Source organism: Acartia tonsa, chromosome 11 (assembly GCF_053477335.1).
Source record: "Acartia tonsa isolate MP-2025a chromosome 11, ASM5347733v1, whole genome shotgun sequence".
Lineage (NCBI taxonomy): Eukaryota > Metazoa > Arthropoda > Copepoda > Calanoida > Acartiidae > Acartia > Acartia tonsa.
In genome coordinates, this window is record NC_137270.1 from 45,143,903 (window position 1) to 45,165,884 (window position 21,982).

The 21,982-nt window shown below is 34.1% G+C and overlaps 1 protein-coding gene across 1 annotated transcript in view; it reads left to right on the forward strand.

Annotated features, from left to right (window-relative positions):
* The first annotated feature begins 2,558 nt into the window (after positions 1–2,558).
* LOC145331307 (uncharacterized) overlaps positions 2,559–21,982 on the forward strand; it is a 22,208-nt gene continuing 2,784 nt past the window's right edge. Inside the window, exons 1-18 of the mRNA XM_080175925.1 lie at positions 2,559–2,597; positions 3,020–3,093; positions 7,056–7,127; positions 7,927–7,967; positions 9,051–9,118; positions 9,811–9,885; positions 10,620–10,664; positions 11,965–12,068; positions 13,252–13,343; positions 14,088–14,138; positions 14,578–14,647; positions 16,366–16,448; positions 16,733–16,786; positions 17,068–17,170; positions 17,530–17,627; positions 18,274–18,350; positions 18,597–18,667; positions 21,365–21,488. Of these exons, the coding sequence (XP_080032051.1) occupies positions 2,569–2,597; positions 3,020–3,093; positions 7,056–7,127; positions 7,927–7,967; positions 9,051–9,118; positions 9,811–9,885; positions 10,620–10,664; positions 11,965–12,068; positions 13,252–13,343; positions 14,088–14,138; positions 14,578–14,647; positions 16,366–16,448; positions 16,733–16,786; positions 17,068–17,170; positions 17,530–17,627; positions 18,274–18,350; positions 18,597–18,667; positions 21,365–21,488 (1,331 nt within the window). The 5' untranslated portion in view covers positions 2,559–2,568. The remainder of the gene's footprint in view (positions 2,598–3,019; positions 3,094–7,055; positions 7,128–7,926; positions 7,968–9,050; positions 9,119–9,810; positions 9,886–10,619; positions 10,665–11,964; positions 12,069–13,251; positions 13,344–14,087; positions 14,139–14,577; positions 14,648–16,365; positions 16,449–16,732; positions 16,787–17,067; positions 17,171–17,529; positions 17,628–18,273; positions 18,351–18,596; positions 18,668–21,364; positions 21,489–21,982) is intronic.

Sequence of the window (21,982 nt, forward strand, 5' to 3'; positions counted from 1 at the left end):
ATTTTTCTCTCTCTCTCGCTCTCTCTGTCTCTCTCTCTGCCTGTCTCTCTCTCTCTCTCTCTCTCTCTCTCTCTCTCTCTCTCTCAATTTCTCTCTCTCTCTGTCTCTTCCGATGGATTCTACTCCAGTTTACCGTCAATTTCTTCGACTACTCCCCCCCCCCTCTCTCTCTCTCTTATTTTTTTCTTTTTCTCTATCTTTCAAGGGAGGGAGGGACATTGGAACGTAAATTATGCTCTATTTATAGCCAGGTTATTCTATTTATAAGCCTAAATACTTTTCTCGTATTCATTCGAATTCAATCGATAGGAACCGGTTCTCATCCATGCGAAAAAACTATGTCTAGCATCGTATTATATCCAGCTTTCCGCGGAAAGCTGTTTATATAATACGACGCGAGAAATAACTATTATTGAATCTTATTAAACTATTGTCGGTTTAACTTGCAGTGTGATTTTCGTCCAAAAATTCACTCTAAAGAAGGAATACTTTTGTTTATTCTCATTGAGTATTGGTATCTACAACCATTTATCGTCCATTGTCTTATCCCTCAAAATTCAAGCCTTAAATTTCTTTTCCCTTTTTCTTCCTTTGCATGTAATCCCTTTTTCTCTAAAAATCCTTCGAGTTTGAAAGTCGTATTCTACTAGAAAATATTTAGAAATTTTATGTTTCTTTTTTATTTCTGTCTTGGGATGGTTTAAGGCTATATTTCTGCTACCATTTTTGATGCTAGACCTTGTATGGAAGTAGGAGGATGTCCGTCTGTAGTAGCAAATGACCTTCCTGTTAATAAATTTTTATATGAAGTGTAGAATATAGATTCTAAGGACCATAATGTATAATATTATAAGCGAAGCATCTCTATACGAAAATCTTAAGATGTAAGAATGTCCATATATATCTAGCATTCTTTATTCAAGTTATTTTGGGATAGATCTATACGAAATTATGTTGCATTTTTTAAAGCGAAGATTTTCTGTAACTAGGGTCGGTCCCGGTCCGTCTGTCCGTCTACATCAAGCTTTGCATGGTAATTCCTAAAATAATTAGGTATGAAAAGCGTAGCAACTCTATGTTCGCACGTTTATTTACAACATTAGTTTATTATTATTATTATCCTATTTATCTGATTATTGATTTCAAAGCTATAAGGTCAATATCTTAGGCGAATCCTCTCTAAAACCATGTAAAAAACCTAAGTATGTCCAATATTTAATTGATTTTACATTAGATGCAATTTTGCAATAGATTGCATTTATATAAAATCTTTTTAAAAGCGAAGCTTTTCTATAATTAGGGTCGGCCCGTACGTCCGTCCGTACGTCTGAGATGGATAGCTTTTTTCATTAATTTAGGCAAGTTAGAATTGTCCTATCGATTTCAAATTTTGCATGGTGATTCCTGTAGTAGTAAGGTACGATTTAGAAAGCGTAGCAACTCTATAATCATTACCAGAATGTCCGTGCGTACATTTTAAACATATTGATTTTTTACATTTTTAACAACTAATTTTAATGTGATCTAATTATCCGATTGATCTGATTTTTGGTATATTGATTTTTAGGACACCAAAGTACAATATTATAAGCAAAGAAACTCTATAATCAAGTCCTAAAAATGTAAGTATGTCCATAAACATTATCCTGTATCAAGAAGTTTTTCAACAAATTTACTTACAATTTTGCTTTATTTATATTCTGATTTTTCAGTTTTAACACTATACAAGTATTAATGTCCGTTTGTCCCCTACTGTTTTAGGGCTTCGCTTTTATGGATGTTGTCATCCTTGTTTTACCTAAAAATTTCTAATACACTAGTGTGAATGTTCGTTTATCCTCCTACTGTCTTATTTTAGAGCTACGCTTTTATGGATGTTGTCATCCTTGTTGATAGAAAGCCATATACGTTCGGTTCCTTGGTTACAAAGCATACACACACACACACACACACACACACACACACACACACTCACACACACACATGAAAGGAATTTATTTCCAAATATCAACTAGTAGTGAAAGGTATTTACAAATTTAGAAAGCTGAAATTTTATTTTCTGTAGTTATAGAAGAATTTAAAAATTATTTTTATGTTTTTTGGAAGAAAATCATCAAAAATTTTCATGAAAATCTGTTAAATAAATCTATTGTTATTCTATTCTTGTTTAAAGTTATATACATTTACTAAAGGACTCTAATTATGAATTGTTGTTTAATTATATCTCGGAAACTGTTAGAACGGTTGTATAACTATATATTGGGTTAGGTTTATTTAATTTTTTTGCCTTTTTTTTATAAATAGTAGTTTTTGTCTGAAGCTTAAGAGTTCAATAACTACAGAACCTATTGAATTCCCTATTTTAGGAAAGTTTAAAACCGTCTATGGCTAACAAAGCTAGTATTAGTTTTATTTTATTATTTATGGAAAATAGTTTGTAATACGATGCTCTATACATGATCTTTCAGAATGGCTGAGAACTGATCCAATCCATCGGATATTAATCGGTTTGGAAGCCAGGCTGGAAAAATAATTATCTGTGTTTTTTTTTCAGATTATAAATTTAAAATGGTCGTGGAAATTTGTGAACCAGACAGGTAGATCATTTTTAATGGATATATTATTACTTGGATGTTGCACCAAATTTTCATCTACTCTAATAAAGTGTTAATCACAGCTGGCTAGAATAACAATAACCCCTTTAACCCGCCAAAAACATGTTACATCTTATATGGCAATCCGTCTGTTTTGTAAGATTTCATTAAACCATTATATCAATGTTTATAAATTGACAGGGGAAAATTTGTCGTCAATTTAGCTTGCCAAAATTGGCCTCATTTAATGGATTTATTGGTCAGTTCGTTCAACCTGTAGGAGAGGAGGGTTTGGAGTAAACAGGGTGGTTGGGGGATATCGTTATTTTAGCCAGCTGCGAGCATCACTTTATCAGAGTAAATGAAAATCTGGTGCAACATCCAAGTAATAATATATCGATCGATAAAATCTGTTTTATTTTTAGGAAAGATGGATATTCAGATTTTTACTCCAAGTTGATAGCTCTGAAAAAAGAACAAAGCAAACATCTAAAATTAGGTGAAATACATAGATATATTCAGGCGGTTTCAATAAAAAGTAGAGCACAGAACTCGCTTTAGTTTGTTTTAAATTGAAAAAAAATGGGGAAGGAGTTTTTCGTTTGCCTTATTGTAACTATAGCTTAAGTCCTCTAAAATAATTATAAACCTTAATAATTATTTTTTTTGTTCTAATTGATTCATAATTTTATATCATTTTTAAAAGCTTTTCTATAATTAGGGTCGGTCGGTCCGTCCGTCCGTAACGGATAGCTTTTTTCATTAATTTAGGCATGTTAGAATTGTCCTATCGATTTCAAATTTTGCATGGTGATTCCTTTAGTAGTTAGGTACGATTTTTAAAGCGTAGCAACTCTATAATCATTACCAAAATGTCCGTACTTCCATTTTAAACATATTGATTTTTTTACTTTTTTAACAACAAATTTTTATGTGAACTAATCATCTGATTAGATGCCAGACTGAATTCTGGTCACTTCCCCCAGTTCAGGGGGTGTGGGTGGGGCTAACAATCCTTCCCTAGAAAAAACTTGCTCACGTTCAATCTGCACAAAGTAAAGACCAATTTAACTTTGGGCTCGGGAACGAAGTAGAGGTTGGAAACAACAATATGATGTTTGGCTGGGAAACCGCTAAAGGACCAGTCAGGCGGATGATTCTGAATTCCCGCAGACCAGCAAAAATTTGCACCTGGAATGTTCGGACAATGTTTCAGTCAGGCCAGACAGAAAACATTTGCCGAGAAATGCTTAAAGCCAAGGTTGATATCCTGGCTATCACCGAATCAAGGTGGACAAATAATGGAGAGTTTAAACATCATTCTGGCTTGAAAATACTTTACTCAGGCCATATGAATGAGGATCTAGGACATAACCAAGGGGTGGCTCTTATGCTGACCAAGCAAGCAGAGCAGGCCATGATCAGTTGGCAACCCCATGGTCCAAGAATCATAGAGGCTTACTTCAAATCCTCAGATAAAAACATCAATCTGAGAATAATAGTAGCATATGCTCCTACAGAACAAGCAGATACAGAGGTCAAAAACGAATTTTATGACCAGCTTGACTCTGTATATAAGAATGGTCATAAAGAAAAGGACCTGACCATGCTCCTAGGTGATTTCAATGCTCAAGTGAAGAGTAATAATGAGAATTTTGAAGAAGTCATGGGCAGATATGGCCTAGGCTTAAGTAATGGCAAGGAAAATGACAATGGTGATAAACTTGTAAGTTTTTGTACTGAAAACAAACTTGTCATTGGTGGAACCATCTTTAAACACAAAAAGATTCATACTGCCACCTGGAGATCACCAGATCAAAGAACCTTTAATCAGATAGATCACATCTGTATATCTAGACGTTTTAAAGGTTCTCTCCTTGATGTCAGGGTTGAAAGAGGACCTGATGTTAATTCAGACCATTATCTTCTATCTTCTAAAGTTCGGCTTAGATTTAAAAAGCAGGACACAAAGCCTAACCCCAGGAAAAAGTATAATTTAACAACCCTTCAAAACTCTGAAAAGCTACAAGAGTTTAAGCTCACTCTAAAGAACAGATTTGAGTTGTTGACTCTTCAAGAGGATGATGGAGTTGAAGATATTTGGCAAGGTATCAAAAAAGTTTATAATGATACTAGCCAAGAAAAATTAGGTTTTAAAAAGGCTAACCAAAAGCCGTGGATCACTCAAAGATCCATTGATCTCATGGATCAAAGAAGAGAGGTAAGACAAAAGACACTCTCCAGAAACTCTCCAGAAGATAAAGACCTGTATAAGATGCTCAGCAGGGAAATCCAAAGAAGTGTCAGAATTGACAAAAAGAACACTTGGAAAACCTTGCTATGCAAGCAGAAAATGCTGCTAATCAAAATAGAATGAAAGATGTCTATGAGATTACTAAGAGCATTGCAGGTAAAGTACACAAATCAGGATCACACATCAGGGACAAGGATGGTTCACTCCTTAAAACTGATGAAGATATTCTAAATAGATGGGCAGAGCACTTCACTGAACTGCTGAATCTTCCAGTTTCAGAGGAAGAAACTGAGATTCCACCCTCAGATGCACTTGACATTGACTGTCGAGCGCCAAATCTATTGGAAATCAAGGAGGCCATTAAAAGTTTGAAAAATAACAAGGCCGCTGGACCTGATAACATCCCAGCTGAGGTCATAAAAGCAGACCTAGATACATCTGCTGAGGCATTCCTACCTCTGATCACAAAGATATGGAATGATGAGTTATGCCCAGAGGACTGGAAGAATGGACATATCTCAATACTAGCCAAAAAAGGAGACTTGACCCAATGTGGAAACTACAGAGGGATAATGCTCCTTTCAGTACCTGGCCGTATCCTTAGTAAGATTCTTCTTAATAGAATAAAGAAGAAGGTTAATGAAAAGCTACGACCTAATCAGGCTGGATTTAGACCAAACCGTTCCACTATTGATCAGATAACCTCTCTAAGAATCATCATAGAGCAATCCAAGGAATGGAACTCTGAGCTTTTTGTAAACTTCATTGACTACAAAAAAGCATTTGATTCTTTAGACAGAAGATCTCTCTGGAAAATCTGCCGACACTATGGCATTCCAGAAAAGATAATCAATATCATTAAAGCTATCTATCATAAAGGAGGTGGAAATGTAATGTATAAAGGTAAACTATCAACCTTTTTTGAGATTGTAACAGGCGTCAGACAAGGATGCCTTCTTTCTCCCTTCCTTTTCCTCCCTGCCATTGACTGTGAAAGTAATAATGGCATTCGTTGGGAGCTATTTGGCAATCCCAAATATTTAGGAGATCTGGACTTTGCTGATGATATCGCTTTGTTAACAAGCAATAGAAGTCAAATGCAAAGAAGGACTAACAGGATAGCTGAAACTTCCAAGAAAGTTGGACTAGAAATAAATGTTCCTAAAACCAAAATACTCAGATTAAATGCAAATTCCCAAGAACCAATTACTATTGGAGACCAAATTCTTGAGGATGTAGATTGTTTTGAGTATCTTGGAAGTAAAATTGATGAAGCTGGAGGCACTTTAACAGATGTTAAAGCTAGAATTAACAAATCTAGGACAGCCTTTGCCAGCCTGAACAAAATTTGGAATTCCAACAACATCTCCATAAAGACCAAGTTAAGACTGTTCAAGTCAAATGTTCTCTCTGTTTTGCTGTATGGGGCTGAAACTTGGTTCCTAAACACAGCAGTGGTCTCCAAGCTACAGACATATGTCAATAAATGTCTAAGGAGAATCCACAAGATCTTTTGGCCAAATAAGATCACAAATGCTGAGCTTCTAGAGCGCAGTGATATGTCAGACATTAAACTGACAATAAAACAGAGAAAATGGAGATGGCTGGGGCACACTCTAAGGAAAGGGCATGATGATATAACCAATCAAGCCTTGACTTGGAACCCCCACGTAGGAAAGAGGAAACCAGGTAGACCAAAAACAACCTGGAGGAGGGAACTCTTAAGTTAACTGAAAGAAAAGAAAATTCCATCTTTCAGCAATGCCTCAAAACGTGCCCAAAAAAGGAAGATTGGAGAACCATCGTGCATGGCCTACGTTCTGCCGAGAACTAAAAGGCAATGATGATGATGAATCATCTGATTGATCTAATTTTTAGTATATTGATTCCTGATACAACAAAGTATAATGTAATAAGCGAAGCAACTCTATAATCAAGTCCTAAAAATGTAAGTATGTCCATAAACATTATCCCGAATCAAGCTGTTTTTTTCAACAAATTTACTTACAATTTTGCTTTGACCCTTATACATTTATATTATGATTATTCAGTTCTGACACTATACAAGTGTCAATGTCCGTTTGTCCAACCGTTTCAGTGCTTTGCTTTTATGGATGTTGTCATCCTTGTTTTATTTATAATATCTGTTCTTATTTAATAAGAAGATTAAACTACCTCAGAATAACATACCCCTGTGTGCTTTTTAGTTGAAGAAATTTACCATAGAGAAGTTAGGGGGTTGCAGATATCACCATTAACTATTAGATCCTCGGAAAAAGGTAAACACACCACCAATTTCTTCAAAAAAATTTCTAAAATCGAAGCTTTTTTATAATTAGAGTCGTTCCTTCCTTCCGACCGTCGTTAACGGATAGCTCTTGTCATTAATTTAGGCATGTTAGAAATTTCTTTTTCGGTTTCAAATTTGGCATGGTGATTCCTATAATAGTGTAGCATAACAACTCTACATATAATCGTTACCAGAATGTCCGTACGTTCATTTTAAACATGTTGATTTTTAACCTTAATTGCACCAAATATTTATGTGATATAATAATCCTATTGATCTGACTTTTAAGATAATGATCCTAGGTCAAAATAAAACAATGTTCCAAGCAGGATCTTTAATTCTGATATCCGTAATGACAAATTTATAAGTAAGACCTTATTTAATTACTAGCGACTACGCCCCTAGAGGCCTCCAGTGGCATTTAAATGTTTTTTTTTTATTTTAAGTATCTAATTTAAGAAATAATTTGTCTATGTTATCAGGTGTTAAATTCATGTCTCTACGCAGCGCGACTACGCTAGTGACACTATGCGGTGGAAATGTTTAAATTTTTTTCCATTTTATTGTGATTTCTCTTGGGAGGGTGGTGGTACCCTCCCCCAAAATAGTTATATACCTTCCCCGGACCTCTGAGAAACTATTTGATAAGAAGAACCCGATCGGTTCAGCGGTTAGCGAGATCCTTCGGGACAGACAAACATACTGTAACTTTGTAAAAAGTGGTTTATTTATGTTAATTTAATACTCCCTCTTTTATTAGTTGCACTAAATTACAATATTATTTACAGGCATACAGACAACATGTTCAGAAATTAGTAGGAAGCTTGAGGTAAATCCTTATATAAAAGTAATAGGATCTCTGTTTGTAAAGGGTGTGCAAAAAAATGCAGACATTTTGAAAATTGAAATTGCGCGGCTTGTGTTAATAGTAGAAAAATACTACGCATACCGCTAGAACCGCTAGAAAACAGAAGACAGCTAGAAAATGTCCCAACTGAATTAAAACTTGACTTGCGAGTATATTTTGGAACATTTTACCACCTAGCTCCTAGATTATTTGTGGCACAGGAACTGTTCTTATATTTCCAAAAAATACAGTTCATAGCGGTTCTAACGGTATGCGTACCATTTTATACTATTAACACAAGCCGCGAAATTTCAATTTTAAAAATGTCCGCATTTTTTTGCCCACCCTTTATGTGTGTACCGAAGGAACTCGCTAATCACTGAAATGATATGGTTATTCTTTACAGTGTAATTTATCAAATTTATCTATTTATAATAAAAAATCAAATTTACAAAGATTTTAGAAGAATTTTGCAAACCTAGGTACTGTATTCCCACAAGCCCTTTTTGGAATAAAAGCTTGGTCAAGTAATGATAGGCATTTATGTGAAGCTATGCTTTTTAGTAGCAAAGCTACTCTATAATTTGAAATGTCCGTCTGTATGTATGTCTGTCTGAAACTTTTTGGGGAAACGTGATTTACTCGGCTCATATAAAAGATAGACAGCTGAAATTTTTAGGGATTAAATAAGTTATCATTCTTCATATTTTCACCAAGTTTCATTGAGATATGTCAATTAATTGGTCCAGATAGATGACTGAAATTTTCAGGGATTGAATAAGTTTACATTTTACATTATTCCACAAAGTTTCATTAAGATTTACTTGGTTGTGGTGCTAGATCGATTCCTAGATTTCCACATTATAAATCATGAAAGGTTTCGTGATTTTATATAAATTTTTATTTTGTATTTAAATACTCTATAGTTCATTCTGGAGTTCATAATTTTTTAGCTTTGCTACTTATGGATGTTGTCATCCTTGCATGTTTGTATATAATAATACATTAGCAAAAGAATGACTTTCTTTCTGTGTGTCTGTTGTTTTACAGTGAAAATTCTTTTAGGAATTAAAAGATTCAGATGATAATGGATATTTTCAAGAATTGGACAAGCTTATTCAAGACCAGAAAAGGTATACATATATCTATCTCAATTTTCTTCGAATTATTGGCTTTGGACCCTCTCTCCAAGTAGCATAAAACCTGTATTTGGCAAAAACTTTTCTGAAAATGTAAAAAAAAACCGCTCCAGTCTTTAACAAGACCAATCAAAACCGTAACATTATATTAATTTTCATATTAACGTTGTCATCTATCTATATTACTTCTAAAGCAAATGATTGTAAAACAAAAATAAGACAAATCTTCTTACTAATTTACCTATAAATAATGATTTGACACTTATCCATTATTCTGTTCAAAAAAATTAATTTTGCTATATTATACCATCTTTAAGATGGAGGAGGGGCCGAAGCCTATTATCTCTAATTTTAGTTAGATTGTCAATTGTAATTTCAATCTAGTTTGAAACTGTACAAATTAAAGTAACAAATAGACTAGGATCAAAACACGTGAAACATCCATCACTTGTTTGTACGTCAATTCCGATGGTCCTAGACTTTTTGTCTGTTTTGTAAATAATGGTTATAGGGTAAGGCAAAGGAGGTCAGTGAAATAGCCTAAAACCACCCAAAGACATTTCCTGACCAGTACTTTCCTATATCTCCAGCTTTAGACAAAAAACCTTACTACTTTAAATAATAGAATTTGACGTGCACCATCGCACATCTTCAATGTATCATTCTGAATTAATGTTGGAATTTAGAGTTGGAAATCCGTTCAAGCACCACAGAGTTCATACACCAGACCCTTCTATACAATCAGATAACAAGAAAAGAAGGTAATTTTTTTTGGTGGGGGGGGTGGGATTGTTTATCTAACAACTAGAAGTTTAGAAATATATGCCCCCCCCCCCCCTCAGTAGGAGTTTATTGTGCCCTATAATTGAAAAAATAGTGATATGCCAATAAACGTTAAACAAACCCCTCTCGATCCCTTATTTTATTTCTTTTGTTTAATGTATGTCACCTAAAGCTTAAAATCATTAAAGCTATGTAATAGTATTTCAATATCCTTACCTTACCTATGAACAACCTCATACGGACTGCTGCCCTAATGTCAGGTCCAACAACTCACAATAACTGAGCCAAATGTCTCCTTTTCTGTCCAAAAAACCCGGGGTATTATGTTAAGTAACACCGATCAGACAACCAAATCTTTGATATTGCACGATCTTTGTCTGATAAGTCCTAACTGTGCATAGAAATGATTTGCACCTGTTTTGGTTTAAGGCATTTCCCCTACTCGACCTATTTTTCTGACATAGCAGCAGTAGGAATAATATTTAACGTCTTTTCCAACCCATCAAGGTCGCGGGTTAAACCCTAACCATATCATTGTATTTGAAATTTATGTAAGTTTGAACTTAACAAAGTATTTGATATTATTTTATACTTTTTTGCATAATTATAATCATTTGCTTCTTAGATTATTCTGAACTGTCTGTAATACGATGCTATACATGATATTTCAGTGGATATTAATTTTATTTGGGGATAATTATTGTTGTTACAGGAATAGATTGATACGAAGTAAATCAACAGAAAACCTTTCTTCCAGGTAATCTAAAATTGATATTTTTATACAATACAGACGCTAATTTATAACCCACTTTGTCCGTGTGTCCATCATGTATTAAGATAAAGCAGGGATCCTAAGTGATAAGACAATGAACTCACCTAATAATACGCTTTCCTTAGATTAAAACTAATGATTTGAAAAGTTTTGACAAGATTCATTTTTTCCCCTGTTACAAAATTTTTATTTGTTTCCTCCTGATTTTTGTCAAGCAAGGAAGGGGTAAAATTGAAAAAAAATTCAAAACTCTTTATTTTATTTATATTATTCTCCCTCCCACACAATATTTCAGTCTTTTTTCACCAAGGATGAGAGAAAAATGGAAAAAAAATTTCATTTCTCTTAATTTTTTTATTACCCCCCCCCCCCCCCCAACAACAACATATCCCCCCCCCTTAAATTTTACAGACTATACACCCCTGTATAATAGGGTGGGTTCATATCGGAATTAGACAAAGCGGGGATATGCAACAGATAAAATTAACCTTAAAATAATTTCTGACCGAAAAAGAATTTTAAAAAATTGAGTTTTAGAACACGACCACTTAAAAATATAATTCATTACTTATTAGTATGCAAAGACGACATTCAAAAAATTTTTGAATCATAACTATGGCTTCATGGTGCTCCCTGGAAAGACCTTGAGGAGCTGAATCAGGAACTTTTGTCCGTTTCAAAATATCTCGTTCCTAGCCTTAGAAATCACTAAAAAATCAAAAAATTTTAAGGTTTGTTGAGAATTGTCCAATTTGTAGAGGTTTTTTAGATTTTCTCAGGCTAGGAACGAGATTTTTTGAAACGGACAAAAGTTCCTGACTCAGCTCCTCAAGGCATTTCCAGGGAGCACCATGAAGCCATAGTTCTGATTCAATAAATTTTTGACTCCCATTTACAAATAGCTATACAATTGAATGTCTGGTCGTCAGCGGTTTTAAGACTTAGGATGAATTTTAAATCATCCAGAGGTGTATTATATCTATATAAATTGAGTGCAGATCCCCGCTTTGGCCTCAGGAAAAAAATGTCCAAAATCGACCCACCCTACTGTATAATTACTAAATACTTTGCCAAGCAAGAATAGGGAAGAATGCCTAGGTTCATAAACAGGCGCAAATCATTAGGGCTTCTTTATCACAGTTACTTATCCTATAGTGGGCGTTAGAGTGTCGATCGCATCCTATTACAAACGGATGATGTCTTGAAATCAAAAGAGAAGCCCTCTCCAACGCATTAATGAATATTCTCATTCTTGTTAAAAAACTTGATAATACTTTTTGTTAAGCTACACCACAACTCAGAAGAAAGAGAAGGAGAAAAAAGAAATACCAGTTCAAGTACCAGATGACAAAAATAAAACCCCGAAAAAAACTAAACCTAGAGAAAAAGGTATTTCTATTTTTTTATACATATATATTTTTCATCTTTCTTAAAGGAAAGTTTTCTTCAACTAGGGCCATTCCTTTCGTCCTTCCGTATCAAATAACTATCATTTTATGCATGTTAGAATTATCTGACTAATTCCAAACTAAAACAGAAAACGTAGCAATTCAATCATATTTTCCCAAAACACGTATGTTTATTTTCAAAATATTAGTTATTTAGATATTTTTGTCTTATGAATTTCTTAATCTATAGAATTATAGGGTATAGTCCTTTCCACGACATCCCTCCATAAGGAGCGATTCTTCGTATTTTTAAAATGGCTTTTTATAGGTTATTTTAGGTTAGGTTAGGTTATATTGTGTTAGGTGATTGCCCCACAGGGTTAGGTAATTGGCCCCGCAGGGTTAGAGCCCCCCGCAGGGGCTAGAAATAGAAGAAAAGCTACTGTGAAAAATACGAAGAATTGCTCTTATGGAGGGATGTCGTGGAAAGGACTACACCCGAATTATCTACTTATATGTAAATATCTAATTTTTGGTAATCTATTAACACTAGAGTTGGGCTCGACATAATTATCCCACTATTGGCTAGGTTTATTCAATGTTTTATTTACTTTCTTTTGGTTATATGAATTTTGACTATTAACCATATTCTTCCATTATCTTCTCCCTGAGGATTTTTTTCTTTAATTTTTTTTTATTTCAAATTATCGTCCTGAAAGGGTTAAAATGTTTAGTTAACTGGTAAATTTTAGTTCAATATCTGACCACATTACACACATATTGCTAGTATCAAATTATTTCAAAACTAAGTTTTCTTTTATTTACTATATTATAAATCTAAATTTTCTATTTTATGAGTAGAAATTTAAAACTTGTATATAGATCAAATAGCAACATGAAATAAAAAAATGCATTTAATCTTCATACAGTAAAATAATAGGTCTTATCGTTCTGGTCAATGAGAGTTTAATTCGGATTATTGGTGCACTATGAGTTTTAAACATCAATTGTTTGGAAAACTTGGGCTCATATATAGACATTTATTTCCTATATAGATCTGTCATGGATCTTGATGCAAAAAAGCAGGCTGTTTTGTAAATGTTAAAAATTGGAAGATTTCATTAAACAAAAGTTCCCGCAAATATAAGTATTAAATAATAAATTAACTAAATGGTTTTTTTTAGATCTCCCCATAAACCCGCGACCATCAAGTGCACCACCTCCCCAAACCAAAAAGTTCAAGCCAACCAAACCTGTGCCCTTTCAAATGACCCTTAGGAACTAAATGATATTTAATTAGATTTAGTTATTTATCGTATCGTATTATAGACAGCTTTCTGCGGATTGTAAAATGAAGAATTATAAGATTAAAACCAGTTTTGGTAGCCCATAATGGTATTAATATTATGCTTTTTTATTTTAATAATCGTGGAGAATTGTCTGTTATTATGGCTGAGAATCGGTTCTAATATAGCGGATATAAATCGGTTATGAAGCCATACTCGAAAATATTTTAAAATCAACCATACGCATATATGATTAATTATTTTTTCATTTGTTGAGTGATTTTAATGACTTAAGATGGGTTGCAAAGTAGGGTTGGGCCGGATACTTTTTTGGCCGGATACCGGATTCCGGATATCCGGTATCCGGATAGTTTCAATATCCGGTATCCGGATAGTTTCAATATCTGGTATCCGTCCGGATATCTGGCCAACGCTTATATCCGGCAAATTTTCGGATATCCGGCAGTAAAAATCAGCCGGATATCCGGTATCCGGATAGTTTCAATATCCGGTAACCGGCCGGATATCGAAAATGGCCGGATATCCGGCCCAACCCTATTGCAAAGTTTAAGCATAGAAGCAACCAATCAAGATCTAATAAAAAAAGTCACCCAATGATTGTAGCCCTATATGCCAACGACTGAGATCAAGTATTTTTATGATATAGATATTAATCTTAAATGTAAAACGTTAAAAAAAACTAAACTATAAATATATCATTATTGTAATATCTCAGAGAAGAAAATAAAAGAAGAGAACGAGAGAATGCAAAAAATCTACTTGATGTAAGTCTATTAAATTTTTTTAGAACAAAATTGATGTGTGACTGCTTTTTGAAAGCGAAGCTTTTTCAGAATTAGAGTCGGTCCGTACGTACGTCCGGAACGGAGAGCATGTTAGAATTTTCCTATCGAATTCAAACTTTACATGGTAATTCCTGTAGTAGTTAGATACGATTTAGAAAGCGTAGCAACTCTATGATTATTACCAGAATGCCTGTACGTTCAGTTCTTCGCTTTTATGGATGTTGTCATCCTTGTTTTTTTGTTAACTAGTATATGATAGTGCATGTCCATTCAAACATTAATCCGTAACTACGCAAATTAAATTGAAAAAACAGTTACTAATAGCTATATCATAGTAATTGGCCTAATTATCATAAATTTTTATTTCTCACAACTTCTACTGGACACAATAAACTTATTTACTATTCAAATAATTTAGGAGGCTAAAGAAATGGCAGCTGAAAAAGAGAAGAAACAATTTTCTCCCATTAAACCTATCCCGGTTCCAAGTAAGAACACCTTTTTAAAAGCGAAGCTTTTCTATAATTAGGGTCGGTCCGTCCGTACGTCCGTCCGTCCGAGATAGTTAGCTTTTATTTGTTAATTTAGGCATGTTAAAATTGTCCTATCGATTTCAAACTTTGCAAGGTGATTCCTGTAATAGTTAGGTACGACTTAGAAAGAGTAGCAACTCTATAATCGTTATCAGAATGTCCGTACGTCCATTTTAAACATGTTGATTTCTTTACTTTTTTAACAACAAATTTTTATGTGATCTAATCATCCGATTGATCTGATTTTTGATATATTGATTCCTGGCACAACAAAGTATAATGTTATAAGCGAAGCAACTCTATAATCAAGTCCTAAATATGTAAGTATGTCCATAAACATTATCCTGTTTAAAGCAGTTTTTCAACAAATTTACTTACAATTTTGCTTCGACTCTTATACATTTATATTCTGATTATTCAGTTCTGACACTATATAAGTATTCATGTCCGTTTGTCCTACCGTTTCAGTGCTTCGCTTTTATGGATGTTGTCATCCTTGTTTACATCCTAACTACTCTATAGCATGGGTATGTTCATTATTCCGTTCATCATTTACATCAACGTAGATATATTCTAACAAGTATGTTTCATGATTTTCGTCTAAGCGATTTGCTAGAACGTCCCCCTCCCCCTCCAATATCTTTTGATAAAAATTGAAAAAAGAAAATTCGCGTAGTTTTAACCCCTGTGGATTAACCCTGTAGGACAGCCCTATACATAATGTATCCTAACTTAGCTTACCTTATGGAAACACATAAAAACTACTCTCCCCCCACCCCCCTCATTCTTAATTAATTTTCAGATAATGGTGGGGGAGAGAAAGGTTTAAGCTCTACTAGGCACTTTCAATGAAACCCCCATAAAAACAAGGATGACAACATCCATAAAAGCGAAGCACTGAAACGGTAGGACAAACGGACATTAACACTTGTATAGTGTCTAAACTGAATTATCAGAGTATAAAAGTATAAGAGTCGAAGCAAAATTGTAAGTAAATTTGTTGAAAAACTTCTTGATACAGGATAATGTTTATTGATTTATGGACATACTTACATTTTTAGGATTTGATTATAGAGTTGCTTCGCTTAAAACATTGTTTTTTGTTGTCCCATGAATCAATATACCAAAAATCAGATCAAACGGATAATTAGATCACATAAAAATTTGCTGTTAAAAAAATTGAAAAATCACCATGTTTAAAATGGACGTACGGACATTCTGGTAATGATTATAGAGTTGCTACGCTTTCTAAATCGTACCCAACTACTACAGGAATAATCATGCAAAGTTTGAAATCGATAGGACAATTCTAACATGCCTAAATTAACGAATAAAAGCTATCTATCTCGGACGGACGGACCGACCCTAATTATAGAAAAGCTTCGCTTTTAAAAATTAAATCACAAACAGGAGGTAACTATTGCCTAACTTATATAAAATATATTTTATGGGTGTTCTTAATTCCATTCTAAATTTTAAATTTATGCATAACAAAATGTTTTTTGGTGGAGTAAAGTTCGTTTTCAGGTTGACATATATTTTTTTTAAATTTACTAAAAGAATAATTACTTAACTTTTATTTTAAAAGATGCAATAAAAACACCGTCCTGGATGACGTCACATACAAAAATGAATAAAAACTCTTAATTGTAATGGTGTTATTCTTATTTTAGGTCATGTAAAAGAAAACCTATTGGCCAAAATGAGAAAGAAAGAGGAAGAGAGGAGAAAGAAGAGGAAGGAAGAAAATGCTAGGAACATATAATTTTATTTATCTGTTATATTAGTAGTATTTAGGTGCTTTTCCCACAAAGTGAAAACAAACTTTCCCCCTCCCCCCCAACCTTTATTTTTTAGATTTAATTTATAATACTTTTGCCTTACCCTTTGGAGATATATCATAGCCTGACCTAAAGAAAAATCTAACCTTCCCCCATTATTTTAGATTTATTATAAGGGGTTTAACAGAACTGGTATTAATGTTTTTATTTCTATTTCAAAATTTGTGGAAAACAAGAAGATAAAATTATATGATACAGAAGACTGCAAGAAATATTGATACCACCTAGCTTTGTTAAACGAGAAGAATTAAAAAGGGATAAAGTCAACCTAAACTGTTAAATAGGTAGATTAATCGATAAATGCACGGATAGATTTTCATTTTTTTTAGGACAGATTATTTTTGACGGTCTATTATTTTCTTTAGGACAATTCTCTTTGGAGATTGGAGGTACCTCTCCTGAAATTAAATAAAATTTTCCCTAGGACCTAAAAGAAGACTAATTTAAAAGGAATGCTCAATCAGTCCAGTCATTTACGAGATCTTTTGGTACAAGACAGACACTACCTTTCATTGACCTTATCAAAAACCTAACAGAATGGGAAAACGCAGTAACTCCACACCAAATCTAAGTGAGAAGAATTACAGAAAAGAAACAGAATTTACAGCGACACCGTTTCCTAAGGAAATTTTTACAGGTATTGTACTTTAATCTATCTATATATCTATCTATCTATCTTTCTATCTATCTATCTATCTATCTATCTATCTATCTATCTATCTATCTATCTATCTATCTATCTATCTATCTATCTATCTATCTATCTATCTATCTATCTATCTATCTATCTATCTATCTATCTATCTATCTATCTATCTATCTATCTATCTATCTATCTATCTATCTATCTATCTTTCTATCTATTTATCTTTCTATCTATCAATCAATCTATCTATATATCAATCTATCAATCTATCTAAATACCTATCTAACTTTCTATTTATCTATCTATCAATCTATCTATCTATCTATCTATCTACCTATTTATCTATCTAGATTTTGCGTCAGAACAAATGAAAGAGCTAGAAGAGTACAGGGCTGTCCAAAGAAAGTTAAGACAAGAAAATCTTCTAAAAAGATCTACCTATCCTCCCAGGAATCAATATTGATCAATTTTAGCCAACTCAAGCTTTGCATTGGTATTATTGGTTCGAAAGTTTGTACCCTGGTAGTTTGAACCAACCAATCATGATGATATAAAAGTACCAACAATTTTGAATCCAACGAATAAAAGTGTTTTAAAAAGTTGTAATGAAAGATTATTAGTATTGAATATCTCCTCCCTCTCTAGCAATCTTGTACCCAATAAAACCTAACCTAAAGTAAAACAAACCCCAGCTCTTTTTAATTTTTTTTCATATTCAGGATGTAGGGGGAATTTGAGAGAAACTGCATTTTGTGTTATTATATAATAAACTGGCAGCTTCGCCCCTAGCCTCAAGGGGCTTTGCCTCATGAGGAAATTTAAAAAATAAAAAAATAAAGTACCTACCCTGGTGCTGCAACCACTACTTTTAAATTAACTGCCTTAAAAAAATGGGGGGGGATTTTTTTTTGGGAGGGGGGTTGGGGGTTTCCCATCCCCCAAGAAAATAGCCTTAAGCCACTACAGGACCAGTAGGTATATTCCCAGAAGAGTAGAATCCAATTGGTTACAGAGATCTTAAGGGACGGACGGACGGACAGACAGGCAGAAGGACAGGCATCGTTCTACTTTGTATTATAAATATTTGATTGCGAAGAATGCGAGAAGAACTTGATAAAAAAGGAGAAGTTAAGAAAACAACGCCGAAAAAGAAGCATAGAAGACCCAAAAGGTACTTTTTACTGGTGGCGACGCCCGTTAGTGCAGCTGTACATCTTTAGAAAATATATTTTTTCAGCAGATCTTCGCTGGACAACTTTTATTTGGCATTTCGTTCATCCAATTGGAGAGGAGTAAATGGGGTATATGGGGTGGATATTGCGTATCGTTATTTTAGCTTGCTAAAAGTTTCATTTAATTAGAGCACAAGATAGTCTGGTTTAAGAGCCAAGTAATAATATATCTATTTTTCTTATAGAGACCCCCCAGACCTAGAAAGATTATACAGGCAACATTTAGAAATTCAACAGAGACGCCAACAGTTAGCAGGTATAGATACATAATAAAAGATAGATGGATTGATAGATAGATGGATAGGTAGATGGATAGAGAGATGGATAGGTAGATGGATATGTAGATGGATATGTAGATGGATAGGTAGATGGATAGGTAGATGAATAGGTAGATGGATAGGTAGTTGGACAGGTAGATGGATACTGATAGGTAGATGGATAGATAGATGGATAGGTAGATGGATATGTAGATGGATAGGTAGATGGATATGTAGATGGATAGGTAGATGGATAGGTAGATGGATAGGTAGATGGATAGGTAGATGGATAGGTAGATGGATAGGTAGATCGATAGGTAGATGGATAGGTAGATGGATAGGTAGATGGATAGGTAGATGGACAGGTAGATGGATAAGTAGAAGGATAGGTACATGGATATGTATATGGATAGGTAGATGGATAGATAGATGGATAGCTAGATTATACAGACAACATTTAAAAATTTAACACAGACGCCAACAGCAGATATAGATAGATGGGTAGATGGTTAAAGAGATAGATAGATAGATAGACGGGTAGATAGAAAAAAGATAGAAAGATTATATAGACATCATTTAGAAATTCAACAGAGACATCAACAGTTAGCAAGTATACCTAGACACATAAATAGATAGATTTTTAGTAGCGAAGCTACTCTATAATTCGCTTTGTCCGTCCGTCAGTCAGTCAGTCCGTCAGTCCGTCAGTCCGTAACGCTATGGGGGAAATGGGATTTACTCAGCTCCTATTAAAGATAGAATGCTGAAATTTTTTGACAACATTCCCTTCATTAAGGAGCACAATTAACTATAAAACATCAATGGCGGTCGGACGGCTTTTTAGCAGGTTTTAGGCTATTTTTTTATTTTCCACATTTTTCCTCATATCTTTGGTGTTTATGGTCTGATTTTCAAAATTTTTTCAGTTAGATATATCAAAATTAAATTTTCCGTCGTTTTGAGAACCATCAATGACGGTCAGACTGCCTTTTTGCAGGTTTTTGGCTATTTTTATATTTTTTACATTTTCCCCCATATCTTTGGTGTTTATGGTCCGATTTTCAAACTTTTTTCAGTTATAGATATCAAAATTAAATTTCCCATCGTTTGAAGAAAACAACAATGACGGTCAGACTGCCTTTTTGCAGGTTTTTAGCTATTTTTATATTTTTTACATTTTCCCCCATATCTTTGGTGTTTATGGACTGATTTTCAAAATTTTTTCAGTTAAAGATATCAAAATTAAATTTCTGGTCATTTGAAGAAATCAACAATGACGGTCAGACTGCCTTTTTGCAGGTTTTTGGCTATTTTTATATTTTTTACATTTTCCCCCATATCTTTGGTGTTTATTAATCGATTTTCAAAATTTTTTCAGTTAAAGATATCAAAATTAAATTTCCGTCGTTTGAAGAAAACAACAATGACCGTCAGTCCCATCCACGAAATTTTGTTCTTCGCTACTTATGGATGTTGTCATCCTTGTTATTTTATACTTTATTCAATTGCAATTTTACTCGTAACGTTTAAACCAAAAAAAACACAGATGGGCTTCTTTTTCTGTACAATGATATAAACAATTAAGTAGGCTAAAATCTGAGTTTTTAAAAGCGAAGCTTTTCTATAAATAGGGTCGGTCCGTCCGTCAGTTCGTCACGGTTAGCTCTTTTCGTTAATTTAGGCATGTTATAATTATTTTATCGATTTCAAACTTTGCTTGGTGATTCCTGTAGTAGTTATGTGGTAGTCGGCATACGGATAGGCCTTTCCTAGAGTATGCTATGCTCCGTGTCTACCGCTAACACCATGACGTTAATCCCCGGCTTATCACAATTCTAGCCAGCCCATTTTGCCATTGTTTGATCATCAGAGAAAGCGGCCAACTTATCCACCGCTGATAAAGGGAGGGAGTTGCCCCTCCCCTCTACATGTTCCAGTAACCTACCCTTTTCCGGGGGACGTCTACCTTACCCCCCCTACAGGAGCCTACCCCTCTACTATTCACCTGGCTGGGGCTCCCCCATCTCCTCTACACCCCTTCTCTACCTAACCCATTTGTAATCTGTTTTGTATATAAGCTATTAACTTGTTGTATGTGTATTCAGTTCAAATATATCTTTCAAACAGTAACTACTTGTAGTACTTTATTGATAGAATCCTTAAGGCTAGGGGCTCTTTTGAATCGAACTCGCTCAGTAGGGTTGAACTGCTTCACCCCTACCACAGTTACATACTATTTAGAAAGCGCAGCAACTCTAAAGTCATTACCAAAATGTCCATATGTCCATTTTAAACATGTTGATTTTTTACTTTTTTGACATCAAATTTTTGTATGTTAGAATTATCCGATTCATCTGATTTTTGGAATACCGATTCCTATTACAACAAGTTACAATGTTATAAGCGAAGCATCTCTATGATTAAGTCCTAAAAATATAAGTATTATGCATTTATGAAGTTTTGTTACAAATTTACTTACAATTTTGTTTATACTTATGCAATAATAATCTGCTTATTCAATTCTGACACTCTACAAGTGTTAATGTTCGTTTGTCCTTCAATTTCAGAGCTTCACTTTTATGGATGTTCTCATCCTTATTTTATTAGGCAATGTAATGCAATAAAAATGCAAAATATTAGACAAAAACGCGTTGACTGCAGTATCCATATAGTTTTATTTTGATTGTGTATTTTAGAGGAGGCATTGCGAGCAGAAAAAGCACAACTCCACCAACGAAAATCCGCAGAAAAAAAGCGCAGCACTCTGTACTCAAAAATTAAACGACCACGGTCAGCGATTGGCTCCTTGGAAGATTTTAACAGGGAAGATCAAATAAACGAATAATTATATTTTTTAATAGTGAGTCCAAGGACAATTGGGCATAATGATAAAATCGAGGCATTTATTTATTCCAAAATGTATAAATGTAATTTATCTAAAATACAGAAGGGGAAATTTTGTTTATCAAGATTGCGGATGTACATCAATTTTTCTTCCATTGTCTTATCCATTAAGATCCCTTAAAATACTGTTCTTCCATGTTTCTTCATAGCGGCACTTTTTTATTGTGACGATTTCTCTTGGAAGGTTGGTGGTACGCCTTCATAAAATAGTTACAAACCTTCACAGGACCTATGAAGAGCTATATTGTGGAGAAGAACCATATCGGTTCAGCGGTTAGACAGACACACAGAAAGACAGACAGAGATCCTGTTACTCTGTTATCCTTATACTAAAGTAACAGGATGTTTGTCTGTTTGTTTGTCTGTGGTCTGTGTGTACCGAAGGATCTCGCTAACCGCTGAACCGATCG